Here is a 14,177-nt window from a genome sequence, read left to right as displayed (position 1 = left end):
GGTTTCAGTCTCTCTCCATTGAGAATAATGTTGGTTGTTGGTTTTTCATATAAGCAATTATTATGTTGAGGAATGTCCCTTCTACTCCTATTTTGCTGAGAGTTTTGATCAGGAATTGGTGTTAGATTTTATCAAATGCCTTTTCTGCATTGATTGATATGATCATGTGGTTCTTTTCTTTTGTTTTATTTATGTGATGGATGATGTTGATTGTTTTTCATTTTCTTTTTTGGATGTATCTGAGTAAGCAGGGTACTGTGCTCCTCTATTCACTAGTTAGCAGCACTTATGCACTCACCACCTGTCTCCTGGTGGGTGTGATGGAGAATGAGAAAAGTTGCACAGGTTTCTGTTAACTGTTTGTGAAGAGCAGTTAAGGGTGAGTCAGGCTCTTATTGATGGTCATGTATCATTGAGCAGTTGATGAAGAAGGAAGTGGTGGCTCTCAGTAAGTAGAGCTGCAGGAGGTGTGGGTGTGGTTGGGTCATATAGGCACAGCTGCTGTCTCCCAGTCAGTTAGACAAAAAGAATAATCGAAGAACCATCAAAAAACTAAAAGCAAGAGGACAAAAACACACACCACATAAACACACAGGAACAATCACCAAAAAGAGAAAAAAGAAAGGAAAAAAAAAAAAAAGAGGAAAGGCAATAAATGAGAGAAAATATTTAAAGAAATACTTTAAAAAGCCAAAAGAAATATGAATGGAAAAAGGCGGAATAAAAAACCCCACAATATCTGGGGAGGGAGGAATAAGAGAAAAGAGCTTGAATTGGAGAATAATGAAGACAAAAAATGGGAAAAAGGAAAACAAGGAATGGAGAGAACCACATGAAAGAAAAAATGGGAACCAGAAAAAAGGAAGAAAGAAAAAGCCAAAAACTAGAACCTGGGCATGCAAGGAGAAAGAACACTAATACAAAAAGGACAAAAAAATAAAGTAATAATTTAAAAAGAGACAAAAGCAAACAAACTAAAAAACAAAAAATCTGGGCAAGGTGGGGCAGGGCACCTAGGCGCTCTCAGAGCACATAGAGTGGGATGGAATTCCTGCAGGACCAGAAGGTGGGTGGGAGTGATGGATGGCCACACCTCTATTCATCAAGAAGGTGTGGGGTATAGGAGTAACAAGGGATTGTCACACCTTTCCAGTCCTCAGTGTCTGGAATGTCCTTGTGGTCCCCAGCAAGCAGAGCCTATTCTTAGGTCCCTCTGAGAGAATGCTATCACTTTAAATATCCCATGTGGTTGGATCACCTGTAAACATTCAAAATGGCTGCATTATGTGGCCTTTCTTGCAATGGTCTTGTAAATCCCACCAAATGACTGTGTGGGACTATGCAAATGAAGTGTTTGTGGCCCACCAAGGGGATTGGATAGTTACCAATGCAAATAAGGTACATGGCACCACTCTGGTTGTGGGACCATGCAAATAAGCTGTATGGAACACTAATGAGGGGCTTGGTTGTCTTTGCCACCCCTCTAGGCTTAAAATGAGCCATCCCAGAAGTGGAAAGGTGTGATCTGACTACCACCAAGAAAAAGGGATAAGAGGTAAGTGCATCCTTTGGACCTGGGATCCCTGTGCCAGGAACCTTCTAGACCCAGGAGACAGACAACTGTAACATAAGAGATGGTGAGAGACAGTAAGAAGCAGAAGCAACAAAATGGCAGCAGCAGAGGCAGCAGAACTAGAAGACCAGAAGGAAACGGTGCAGTGGGCTTCCTGGCCCATGAAGCAAGAGAGTTGACCTTCAGGTTGAGGCTTGCTGGTGGACTGGGGTGCCTCTAGGCACCTATCAGTGGCGCTAAAGAACTTTGTGACACTTGCTCAAGAAGCCCCCAAGGAGGACCCAGCAGCAGAGGGCAAGAAAAGGCTGTTCTGAGCAAAGAACTGTAGCTTGGTCATTATGGCCATTACAATGAATTACTGAATCTAGCAGAGAAGTAGAGAGTGCTGTGGGAGGGGTAGCTGTGTCAGAATTGTAAAAAGGTTGGATAGAGGAGGTATACCTGACCTTCCCAACTTCATAGGAATCAACCTTGGTTTGTTGATGCTGATAACGATTCTCCTCCCTCCTTGTGAAGTTAGACAAGGAAGTCTGACACCACGCCACACAGCAATTTTATACCTCTCCTTTTTGTGTTTTATAAAAATCCTCTTCTCACCTTTGTTAGATGAAATCAACCTGTGGGTCCCATTCTTTACAAGTAAGTAGTGCGCAAATAATTAACACAATGTCTTTGAGTTATTCTTTGACTCTAGGTTCTATCATTTGGTAGCTGGCAAGTTATCTTTGATTTATCTTTTACCATTTTGGGCTTCCTTTTGCTCATATGTACAATAGAGATAATAGCTCTTATTTCTAGGATTCCTTGCATGGATTAAATGAGATAATCTATGGAAAGAATTTAACACATGCCTGACCTGCAGTGCTATTACTCAATGATCATCATTATATATGTTCCCTATGGCTGCTGTAACAAATTACCACACACGGAGTGGCTTAAACCAACACAAATGCATTTTCTTAAGATTCTGGAAAACAAAAATCTACTTGATTTACAAGGCTAAAATCAAGTGTCAGCAGTGCTGCATTCCTTCTGAGGGTTCCATTTCCTTGTCTTTTCAGCTTCTATAGGCCATCTGCATTCCTTGGTTCATGGGCCCATCTTTCCTCTTCAAAGGGAGCAGGTAGCATTTTCACTCTCACTGATCCTAACCCTCCTGCCTCCCTCTTATAAGGACCTCTGTGTTTACATTGGGCTCAGCTTGATAATCCAGGATAATCTCTCCATCTCAAAATCCTAAATTTAATCACATCTGCAAAGTCCCATTTATCATGTAAGGTAACATAGTCATAGGTTCTGAGGATTAGAACACGGATATCATTGTGTGTGTGTGTGTGCGTGTGTGTAATTATTCTGTCTACTACAATCATTAATATTTTATTCAAAACTAACATTTAATTTTCATTACAATCCCATGAAGTAGGTACTTTGGTGAAATGAGTTCCTTTATGTGGCCTTTTACCTTGATTATTTGGAGAAACAGCTTGAGTAATTTTTCACCTAAACTTTGAGGAGCTACTTTTGCCCTGGTTTTCTACAATCCCCTGCCCACCATCACCACCACCACCACCACCACCACCACAGTTTGTTACTTCTGTCCAGATTGATTGACATTTTCTGGATAAACTATAAGAAACTTGTGGTTTGATAATTTTTCTCCTGGCCCTGGGCTGCAGCCTGCTCTGTGATTGGTATGTACCTTGCAGGGATTTCAATAGACTATGCAAATTAAGTATCTGTAGCCTACTATACAAATGAAATGTCTGTGGCCAGGAAGACAGGATTGGTCAGTTTGTGTCCTCCTCCACAGGAGGGGACATATGAGCAAAAGGAGCCCAACCGACAAGGAGTTGTGTATATATGGAGCTAACCCAACAGAAGTTTTTGAGACATGAAGAAGCAGAGGGAAGAAAGAACAGAGAATAGAGAGAGGGAGAGGAGAGGACGCAAGGAAAGGACAGGGCAGGATAAGAGGAGCTGAGAGAGCTGCCCTGCACTGAAGAAGGGAGACTTTGCCTATGCTTGCTGATCCTGATTTTCATCCTGAGTTGTAGCCTGTGGATCCTGATCTCGAGTTGTAATCTGTTCCTTAATAAACCACTTAACTATATGTAGGGTCTGTGAGTTCTGTGTGGCCATTGCAACAAATTAATTAACTCAGCAGAAAAGTAGAGAATGCCATGGGAGGGAGGAATGGTGTCAGAATGGATAGAAAGTTTGGAGAGTGGAGGTATGTGCGATCTCTACCTCATAGGGATCAGCCTTGGGCTGCTCTTGATTCACATCATCCAATCCTCCTGAGGTTGTTGTTGTTGTTGTTGTTATGTGCTGTCAAGTCAGACCCGACTCACAGCGACCCCTCCTTGGGTTTCCAAGGCAGTATCACTACGGAAGTAGGATTGCCCAACCTTCCTTCCGAGGAGTGGCTGGTGGGTTTGAACCACCAGCCTTCTGGTTAGCAGTCAAATGCCTTAGCCACTATGCTACCAGAGCTCCCCTCCTGAGGTTAGACAGGTTCTAATGATGCTGCTAGTACCACCATCAACATTTCACAATACTGGTTTATTCCTATTAGGAAACTGAAGCACAGAGAAGTTAAGTAACTCACAAAAGGTCACACAGGCAGTTATGTGGTGAGGCAATGATTGCAACACAGTGTGAGGACAAGGACTTTTGCTTTGTTAGGCCTGACTCCATATTTGTAGACTAAGACTCCATAGTTTTAGTTAAAATGCCATTTCTTTAAAATCTGGCTTCATCCTTATGCTAAAAAATAACTTGTTATCTCTCTAAGATACAGTTATCTGTTCCTGGTGCATCCTGAGTCTGAGACAGCGCCAGCTAAACAATCCTGGGCCAGATTTTGGGACAGGCTACCGAGGCTTTGACAAACATTGATGGAGCCTCTTAAGGATGACCTGACTGCTGGGGACTCACAGGAAACACTCCTTTCTTAGTTGCTCATTGTCCTATCTAACTTTTGGGAAATTATTAAATAATCCTGCATACATGCTATGCTTCTTTCTCCTTTAGTATAAGAACCCAATTGAAAGTTCTGGGCAAAGCAGGCGTTTTTGGTGTCACTGAGACCCTGTCCTTCTCTGCTGGTGCACCTCCTAATCACACTCTCTTCTCTTGAATGTTGGTGTAGACTATTGGCTATCTGCTCCAGGACCAGATCCCAGTATTTGTCGGGTAACACCAGGAAGTGTGTTTCTTGAGTTCATGTTCTCACGGGTTGAAATACATAGAGTAAGTACTATGCAGTATTAATAATAATAACTCACTGCCGTTGAGTCCATTTTGACTCATAGGGACCCCTCCTTGGGTTTCCGAGGTGGTATCTCTACGGAAGTAGATTGCCCAGTCTTCCTTCCAAGGAATGGCTGGTGAGTTTGAACCACTAGCCTTCTGGTTAGCAGTCAAATGCTTTAGGCACTACGCCACCAGAGCTCCCAATTATTATTATTGGATTAATAATATTTATCTCATACAACTTTTGTGAGAATTAAATACATTAACATATGAAAAGAACCAGACAGTGCCTGGCATACACAGCAGGTTCTCAAATGGTATTCACGACTTACCATTCTTAAAACCAAAACAAGCAAATAAACCCATTGCTGTCAATTTGATTCTGACTCATAGTGAGCCCACCCACCCCTATGCTGTGTACTCAAGTCATTCCAACTCACAGTGACCCTATGTGCCAGAGTAGAATTGCCCTGTAGGATTTCCAAGGAAATAGACTGCCACATTCTTCTCCCGCAGAGTGCGGGTGAGTTCCAATCACTGACCTTTTGGTTAGCAGCGGAGTCCTTTAACCACTCCACCACCAAATCTCCTTACAAAAAAGCCAAACTCACTGCCATGAAGTCAATGCCGACACATAACAACACTCTTTGGGTTTCCCAGGCAGTAAATCATTACGCAAGTAGATTAGATTGCCCAGTCTTCCTTCTGAGGAGTGGCTGGTGGGTTTGAACCACCAAGCTTCTGGTCAGCAGGCAAATAAATGCCTTAGGCACTACGGCACCAGAGCTCCTTACCAAACCAAACCTACTGCCCTGGAGTGGGTTCCGACTCCTAGCCACCCCTCCTTGGGTTTCCGAGGTGGTATCTCTACCTATGTAGATTGCCCAACCTGCCTTCCGAGGAGTGGCTGGTGGGTTTGAACTGCCAGCCCTCTGGTTAGCAGTCAAATGCCTTAGGTATTAAGCCACCAGAGCGCCTAGTTTCCTTATTTTTTAAAACAAAAACAACTCACTGCCACAGAGATTTCGACTCATAGCGACCCCCTCCTGGGTTTCCTAGGCGGTATCACTATGGAAGTAGATTGCCTAACTCCTTATAGTACCCTAAGGCCTAAGACATGTGACTGCTAACCAGAAGGCTGGCGGTTCAAACTCACCGGCCACTCCTGGGAAGGAAGGTTGGGCAATCTACTTCCCTAGTGATACTGCCTCAGAAACCCAAGGAGGGGTCGCTAGGAGTCGGGATCCCCACGGCAGTGGATGTAATCAACTACACACTAGGAAGAGGCTTCCGTTCACTCCGCCCTTCCCAAGATGGCGCCTTTGCCTTCCTTCACTCAGTACGCCCCATTCAAGATGACGTCCCCCGCAAGAGCCTAATTTCGCCCTTCTCAAGATGGCGCTGATCCCGGTGTCTGTTACCTTCCTCCCTCTTCTACACAACTTTCCAGTTAATTTCAAACTGAACCATCCTCCGACCTTCTCAAAATGGTACCGAACGTAATACGCACCACACCATGACCTTTGCAAGATGGCGCAAACGTCGCAAACTCACGACACTGCGGTCGCTGACAAGCAGACACTTCCGGTTGCTCTAGAGACTTGCCCCTCAGGCATGCGGGAATTCGCAGAGGGTACCCCTTAGGTTAGCCCGCCCGCATAGTGACCATGGACCGGAGGAAAAAGCCTTTGGACGTCACTGCCTCCTCGGTGAGTGTGGGCTGTGCGCCCCCCCTCCCCCGCTTCCACCAGGCAGAAGCTCGATCTAGCCTATTTTTTCATTCGCAGACTCAGACGTAGCTTCTCCCTTCCAACAGGAGCCTGGGCCTTCTTTCACTCTACAAACGGGGGACCCAAGCCACCTTTCTTACGAGATCCTAACTTGGCTTCTAGCCGTGGGCATGGACCCAGACTAGGCTTCTCAGGCACAAACTTGAACTTGGTGTTTTTCCTCGGTGCCTTCCCTCTGCCACAACTGGCCAAGCCTCCTGTCTTCAGGGACCTGCCCCGTGCCAGCCTTCCCTCCTTTGACAGGCGAGGAAGAACCTTCGCAGACATGTTCCCCCTTTCCAATCCAGGAATCAGCAAGGTCCTCCCAGATCTAGATTCCGTAGAGATCTGATATTGCCCAGCTTTAGGGGGTTGTTGTTGTTGTTATGTGCCATCGAGTCAGCCCTGACTCATAGCGACCCCTCCTTGGGTTTCCGAGGCAGTATCACTACGGAAGTAGGATTGCCCAACCTTCTTTCCGAGGAGTGGCTGGTGGGTTTGAACCGCCAGCCTTCTGGTTAGCAGTCAAGTGCCTTAGCCACTACGCTACCAGAGCTCCCGCTTTAGGGGGTAGGTGGTATTAATGCCTGCGTTTTATAGATGAAGAAATTGAGGGTCAGAGATGAAGTGGCTTTCCTTCGGTTATGTACTGGATTCTAAGTGATAGAACCGGGCTCACTCAGATTGGTTGACTCCAAAGCTATTGTCTTTTTCATTACATCAAAGCAAACCTTTGATTTAAACTTGACTTTATTACAGAGTAAGGAGCTCTGGTGGCACTGTGGTTCAGATACTGGGCTGTTCACCAAAAGGTAGGAGGTTCGAACCCACCAGCTGCTCCAGGGGAGGAGGAGGAGGCAATCTACTTCTGTACCAGCCTTGGAAACCCGATGTTGGTCGCTAAGAGTCACAATTACCTCGATGGCAGTGGATTTGACAGAGTAAGGAGTTCTGGTTAAGGCACAAAAGGTTGGCAGATCATACTTACCAGTGGGTCTGCAGAATAAAGATGAGACCGTCTGCTACCATAGAGATTTAAAGCTTTGGAAATTTTATGGGGGTCCATGAGTCAAAATTGACTCAATAGCATTTTTTTTTAACGACATAGTATTAGAGTACAATGGAAAATCATCTGAGCTGAGTGTCCAAATATTTGAGGCCTTTTTCTTTGTCTAATAATGAAAATTGGTCCTTGTTATTATGTTTGCTTGAGGATTAGGAACCAGAAAACTGTAGATACTAAAGTAATCTTACCCTAACAGGTTAAAATTAGTAATCATAATAGGAATGCCATCTGGGTATTGCTAACTTTATGAGCATCTTGCTTTTAAAATTTCAAAGTAGTTGTAGAATAGGCCAATGTATGGAGAATTGAAGTGATTAAGAAGTTTTATAGACAAATATGCAAAAATTCTTAATTTGTTTTTAATATTTTAGAATATTAGGTCCTGAAATGAAACTGTCCTTTGCATTGTTAAAATCCCTGCCAAGATTACTTTTAAACTGACTTTTACCAAAATGTTGTTGTTGTTGTTACGTGCCTTCGAGTCAGACCCAACTCACTGCAACCCCTCCTTGGGTTTCCGAGGCAGTATCACTACAGAAGTAGATTGCCCCATCTTCCTTTCGAGGAGTGACTGGTGGGTTTGAACCGCCAGCCTTCTGATTAGCAGTCAAGTGCCTTAGGCACTATACTACCAGAGCTCCCTTTACCAAAATAGAAGTCATTAAATGCAATCATTTTGATTTCCCTAAAAATTAGCCCATGCTTATAAGCAACTGTACCTGGATCCTTTTTATTTTTTTCTCTAGAAACTACGTATCCTTTTTTTTTTTTTTTGGCCATGCAGCCAATGATGACCGATACAACTGAAGGTTAACCAAATCCAAACCTACTACCATTGTGTCTATTCTGACCTATAGCTGAGGGTTAGGCATAAGAATTCACCTAGCCACCCTATTCCCTTCTCTTTGGCCTTCTTTCCTTTTTGGAACCCTATGATCCCACCAACCTTTTTCTAACGTATCTAAAACATACTTGGAGCTGTTCTTATCCACTCTGTCTACTTTGTTGCTGGCTGTTAAAATCTTACCTGTCTTTTAGAGCTTAACTCCAAGCCTTCTTGGATCACTCTGGACAGAAGGAAATGCTCCCAAATCTGGATTTTTATGCTACTTTTTTCCACTCTTAAAAACATTTACACATTCATTACATTTTACTGGTATTATAGCTTGACTTTCTTGTTAGATTATAGGCTCTTTGAGCAGGATATATGTCTAATTCATGTTTGTATTTGTTCTTCAGTCTTATATGCCACAACATACTGGGTGCTTAGATAATTGGTAAACAGAGACATTTCCCTGTAGAAACAATAAATTGTTGTGTTGATTAAATGAGATTTCCATGTGAAAGAGCCAAGTGCAGTGCCAGTCAGAGAAAAGATGTTTAACAATGTTGGTTGAATCAATCTGCCAAACAATGTACAGGCATGTGAGTTAAACATTTACCTCAAGTAGACACACGCCCTGGAGAGAACAATCATGGGAGAAGGACGGGCTGCTTATGCACAGGGAGACAGCTCAGGGGGCAGGAGAGTATGGAGGGATGGTCACTGGGAAGAGGTAACTATGGGGAGGAAGTGGGAGGGGAGCTGTTGCATTGTGGTAAACTGTGGTCAATGACAAATGACATGAGACAAAGTATATGTGAACTGCTGTATGGAAAGTGAATTTGCTCTGTAAATCTTCACCCAGATCACACACACACACACAAAAAAAATGTTGGTTGAATCAATCTAAAAGATGCAGTCTTCATTATTTCCTTCATTTTATCACTTTCTCATTGCCCAAAGGGCATCCTTAAAAGTGTTAAAGGTACAGTAGAAAAGCCTTTGTAACACAGCTGGAATAAAATACCACTTGGTTTTATTTTGTACTGTATTACACATTTATAACATTTTATTTTGTATCCATTTTGTCTGTTTAGAAGAACTTATAATCTTGCTTTGAGAATTAGAGTTACTTAGAAATCCAATCGCCCATTATAATTAATTTAATGTTTTTGTTTGCTTATTAATTTTATTCTAGTTAGTAGACCTGAAAGCTGAACTCTTTCGAAAACAAGAAGAATTCAAACAAGAAAAAATTCTAAAAGATTCTGGAGTTTCAGCAAAACCAAAAACAACTAATAAGGTAAAAATAAGATCTAATTATCTCCATTGATTCTGAACATGGGGAATTATACCATATTTAAGTTTTTTGAAAGTGTCAATTGTGTCCACGCCATATAAATATTAAGGAAAAATCCTTGTATTGTGTTTTAAACATCTACATGAGATGTCTTAAATAAAATAGGAATAAGTAAAATTATTTGCAAGCACATTATAATGATCCAGTTCTTTAGCACTTCTAGAAAAGTTTATGCTATTAGTAAGTAGATTTTTTACAGTCTTAGAGAAGATTATCTAGTTATATAGGTGTTGTCAGTACAGACAGATAAACAATTAAATGATACAGGAATATAGTAGAAAGTATTGGAGTGTTTAAGAGTTACAGTTTTCCAATTTTAGTGGTAATGGTATCTCTTATTTGTATCGCTAATTCTCTGTGATTTATACATTTTCATTAGAACCTTGAATTAAGCTGTAATCATTTAGAAGATAAAAGACAGTGGAGAAGTCCTGGTATGCACTTGTATAAAGAAATTCTTTATACAATTGAGGGCTTTTTTTCAGCTCCAGCTGTTGTGCCATATATGTGTCTATTTGTAGGACAGAGGTTAGCTGTCATAAGATCTAGTTGTCTCCATTGAGTCATAAGATCTAGTGATCTTTTTTTCTTATTTTTTATCTCTGGTACACAAGTAGAAATTTTTTTACAATCACTTGGTGATTCTATCTTGTCTTTTTAAAATTATTCTCCAGAAACCAAGTATCTGGAGCAAACAGAATGCAGGAGTTTCAAATCGAGCTGAGAAAGATGCTGAACAGAAGATTGAGGAACAGAAGACTTTAGACAAAGCCAGGTAAAGTTAAACACTGATAGATGTAAAGTTACCTTTGATGCAGCCCAAGCAAAGAAATGAATGTTCAAATGTTATTCTTTTTGATTTAAAGTTTTAATTTTTAGCATCCTTCTAGCTGAATACTCTTTATTATAATTGCAAATGTCTGTAGTCTTATAAAAAATGTTAAGATGTAACCTCAGTTTAAAAGTTGAACTTTGAGCCTTTGATAAGCAATAAGATTATCAACAGGTGTTTAAGAAGTGTCCCTATGGTATACTCTGAGTTGTGATCCCACCAACCTTTTTCTAATGTATCTAAAACATACTTGAAACTGTTCTTATCCACTCTGTCTACTTTGTTGCTGGCTGTTAAAATCTTACCTATCACAAGTTGTTAATGATTCTTCCTCCAATCTTGATGCCACGTTCTTCTTCATATAGTCCAGGTTCTCGGATTATTTGCAATTTGCACAACATATAGATTGAATAAGTATGGTGAAAGGATACAACCCTGACACACTCCCTTCTTGATTTTAAACCATGCAATGTCCCCTTGTTCTGTTCGAACAGCAGCCTCCTGGTCTATGTACAGGTTCCTTGTGAGTACAATTTAGTGTTCTAGAATTCCCATTTTTCTCACTGTTATCCACAGTTCGTTATGATCCACACAATCAAATGCTTTTGCATAGTCAATAAAACACAAGTAAACATCTTTCTGGTATTCTTTGCTTTGAGCCAAGATCCATCTAACATCAGCAGTGATATCCCTTGTTCCTCAAGGAGGGGTTGCTATGAGTCTCATTAGAGTCAGGTTAAATATTTTTGATAACAATACTGTATAGGTGATGGTCTGTTCTTCTTATTAAATCACATATCAGTTTGAGTCATTGTGAGTGATAAGTTTGATCATCTGGCTCAGTGGGTCTGCTAAATTTCTCTACTGTAAAGGTACACTTCTTCCTTTGTAATAATTAAGTGATCTGAGGAGGGAAATTTTGCAACTGAATTATCCTGTTCATAAATGTTTTTCTACACACTGGTTTTGTTGCCAGTGACCAGCTTTGCTACTTATCATTTAGTACATTGATAGCTTCAAAATGCTGATTTTTAAATTCTGTCATTCCATCTTTATAATATTTTCATTCTGTTTATTAGCTTGAGTGAAAATGGTGTGTCAGGGACATATGATCTCCAGCCTCACAAAGGGGAAGGAGAATAAAGATCAATAGCCTGATTACTGTGAGCCAAGAAGTAGAGGTCATACATACCTTGTCTCTCCAACCTTTTTACCAATTCTGATACCAGCCATCCCTCCCACAGCACTCTTTACTTCTCTGGTGGGTTTGATAATTCATTGCAGTGGCCACACAGAGCTCACAGACCATATTCACAGTTATGAAGTTTATTAGGGAAGTAACAGGTTAAATTTAGGATCAGAAATGACTCAGGATACAGTTTTTTGGTCAGGACAGCTCCTTGACCATGCCCGTAGGCAGGCCTCTCTCTGGCCCCTGGCGTCTCAGCCAGGCCTCTGCCCTGCTTAGGCAAGTGTTACAAAGCTCTTTAGCTCTGCCAGTAAGTGCCCAGGGGCACCCCACTCTACCAGTAAGCCTTGGCTCAAAGGCACTCAGCTCTCTAGTTCCATGAATTGGCAAGCCTACCTCCATAGAAAAGAGCCTGGAGGCACCCTACTCAGCCAGCAAGCCTCTTGCCCAGTTTTCTGGTTCTGCTGCTGCTGATTCTCTGCCACTTCTTGCCAACCTGTGCTGTCTCTGGTGTTACAGCTGGCTCCTGGGTCTAGAAAGTTTTCAGCATGGGACCCCAGGTCCAAAGGATGTCCTCTGCTCCCATCTCCACTTCTTGATGGTAGTGATGTCCTCCCTTTCTACCTCTGGGATGATTTATTTTAAGCCTGGTGGGATGGTACAACTGACCAATCCCCTTGTTAGGGTTCTGTACACCTTATATATATGGTCCCATGCACCTGAATTGCACTATTAGCAAACTGTCCAATCCCCTTGGTGGGCCACAAGCCCTTTATTTACATAGTCCTACCCAGTCATTGGGAACTGTGGTGGCGTAATGCCTAAGACATTCAACTGCTAACCAGAAGGCGTAGTTTAAACCCACCAGCCACTTCTCAGAAGGAAGACTGGGCAATCTACTTCCATAGAGATAGCGCCTTGGAAACACAAGGAGTGGCACTATGAGTCAGAACCTACTCCATGGCAATGAGTTTGTTTTGTTTACCCAGTCATTTGATGAGAGTTACAAAACCATGGCAAGGAAGTCTGAGTAAAAGTGATTTTTCGTACCTCAGCTGGTGTTCTTCTGTAAAGAAGAGGGCCTCACCCTTTTTGTAGTATCACCCTGAGCCTACAGAAAATGCAGAGTTTTAATATCTGCCATGACAGCCACACGTACTTTAAGATACAATGCTTAATAAAAACTCTGTGACTGTAAGCAGTGATTGCTAAGGTTGCTCAGGTCTTTTGGTCTGAAAATAAAAGACAGACTATAAGCCCATCTTGGGGGTTGTTTTTTTTTTTTTTTTTAGTGACATGAGATGTTACTTAAAGAATTGTTAATTTTTGAAACATCTTTCTTATACTAGATACATTCTTAGGGTTTTAATTTTGTTGAAAGGTACCAGAATCTTATCATACACTCTGTATTTCAGAGTTTTTGCTACTTTGCTGTGGTTTTCCTGCCTAGTAACTTTTTAATCTCTGGTTTTACTGTACTTGTGTGGAGTCAGGTCTGGGCTGTCTGTGGTTTCCAGGATATCTGCATCTCTTTAAAGCCATCTTCCATGAGGGTGTAAGGTATAAAGTCTTAAGCAAGTTACTTATGCGTGAAGACTTTCTCCTTATCTGTGAAGTGGGAAAGTTAATACTCAGCTCATGAAGTCCTTTAGAGATACATAGTATCTGGCACATAGTGGATCCCAGATCAGTGCCCCATACTCTTGTACTCTGAATTCCATCTTCCTTACTCAGCTGAAGAAATTGTTGTTTAAAATCACCAGTGACTTCCTCATCTACTGAATCCAATGGTATGGTACAGTGAATTCATGATATGTATGGCCTTTCTAGTCATGGTTCCACCCTGATATGACTGGGTGGAACTTTGCAAATGCGAAGTGCTTGTGGTCCACCAAGGGGATTGGATAGCTTGTTAATAATGTAAATAAGGTGCAGGGTACCCTTGTGAGGGTGGGACCATTCAAATAAGTTTGCCATCATGCTACACTTAAAATGAGCCATCCCAGAGCAGTAAGGGGTGGAGGCATGTCATAGGTATGAGCCTTGGGCTGTTGATCTTGATCCTTCTCCCTTTTGTGAAGTTAGAGGAGGTCAGATGCCACTGGCATACCACTTTTGCAAGTGGCCATTTTTCTGACATCTTTCTTTCTTTCTTTTTTTTAAATTTTATTTTGCTTTGTGTGAAGATTTACAGAGTAAATTCACTTTTCATACAGCAGTTCACATAATATACTTTGTCTCATGTCATTGACCAAAATTTACAATGCAACAGCTCCCCTCCCACTTCCTCCCCATAGTTACCTCCTCCCA

At 41.8% G+C, this 14,177-nt stretch overlaps 1 protein-coding gene across 1 annotated transcript in view; it reads left to right on the top strand.

Moving 5' to 3' along the window:
- The first annotated feature begins 6,495 nt into the window (after nt 1-6,495).
- Nucleotides 6,496-14,177, top strand: part of CCDC174 (coiled-coil domain containing 174) — a 41,432-nt gene continuing 33,750 nt past the window's right edge. Inside the window, exons 1-3 of the mRNA XM_007950599.2 lie at nt 6,496-6,537; nt 9,685-9,789; nt 10,521-10,621. Of these exons, the coding sequence (XP_007948790.1) occupies nt 6,496-6,537; nt 9,685-9,789; nt 10,521-10,621 (248 nt within the window). The remainder of the gene's footprint in view (nt 6,538-9,684; nt 9,790-10,520; nt 10,622-14,177) is intronic.

This window comes from Orycteropus afer, unplaced genomic scaffold (assembly GCF_000298275.1).
Source record: "Orycteropus afer afer isolate SDZICR_OR568_19922 unplaced genomic scaffold, OryAfe1.0 scaffold00282, whole genome shotgun sequence".
Taxonomy (NCBI): Eukaryota; Metazoa; Chordata; class Mammalia; order Tubulidentata; family Orycteropodidae; genus Orycteropus; species Orycteropus afer.
This window is presented reverse-complemented; position numbering and strand designations above follow the sequence as displayed.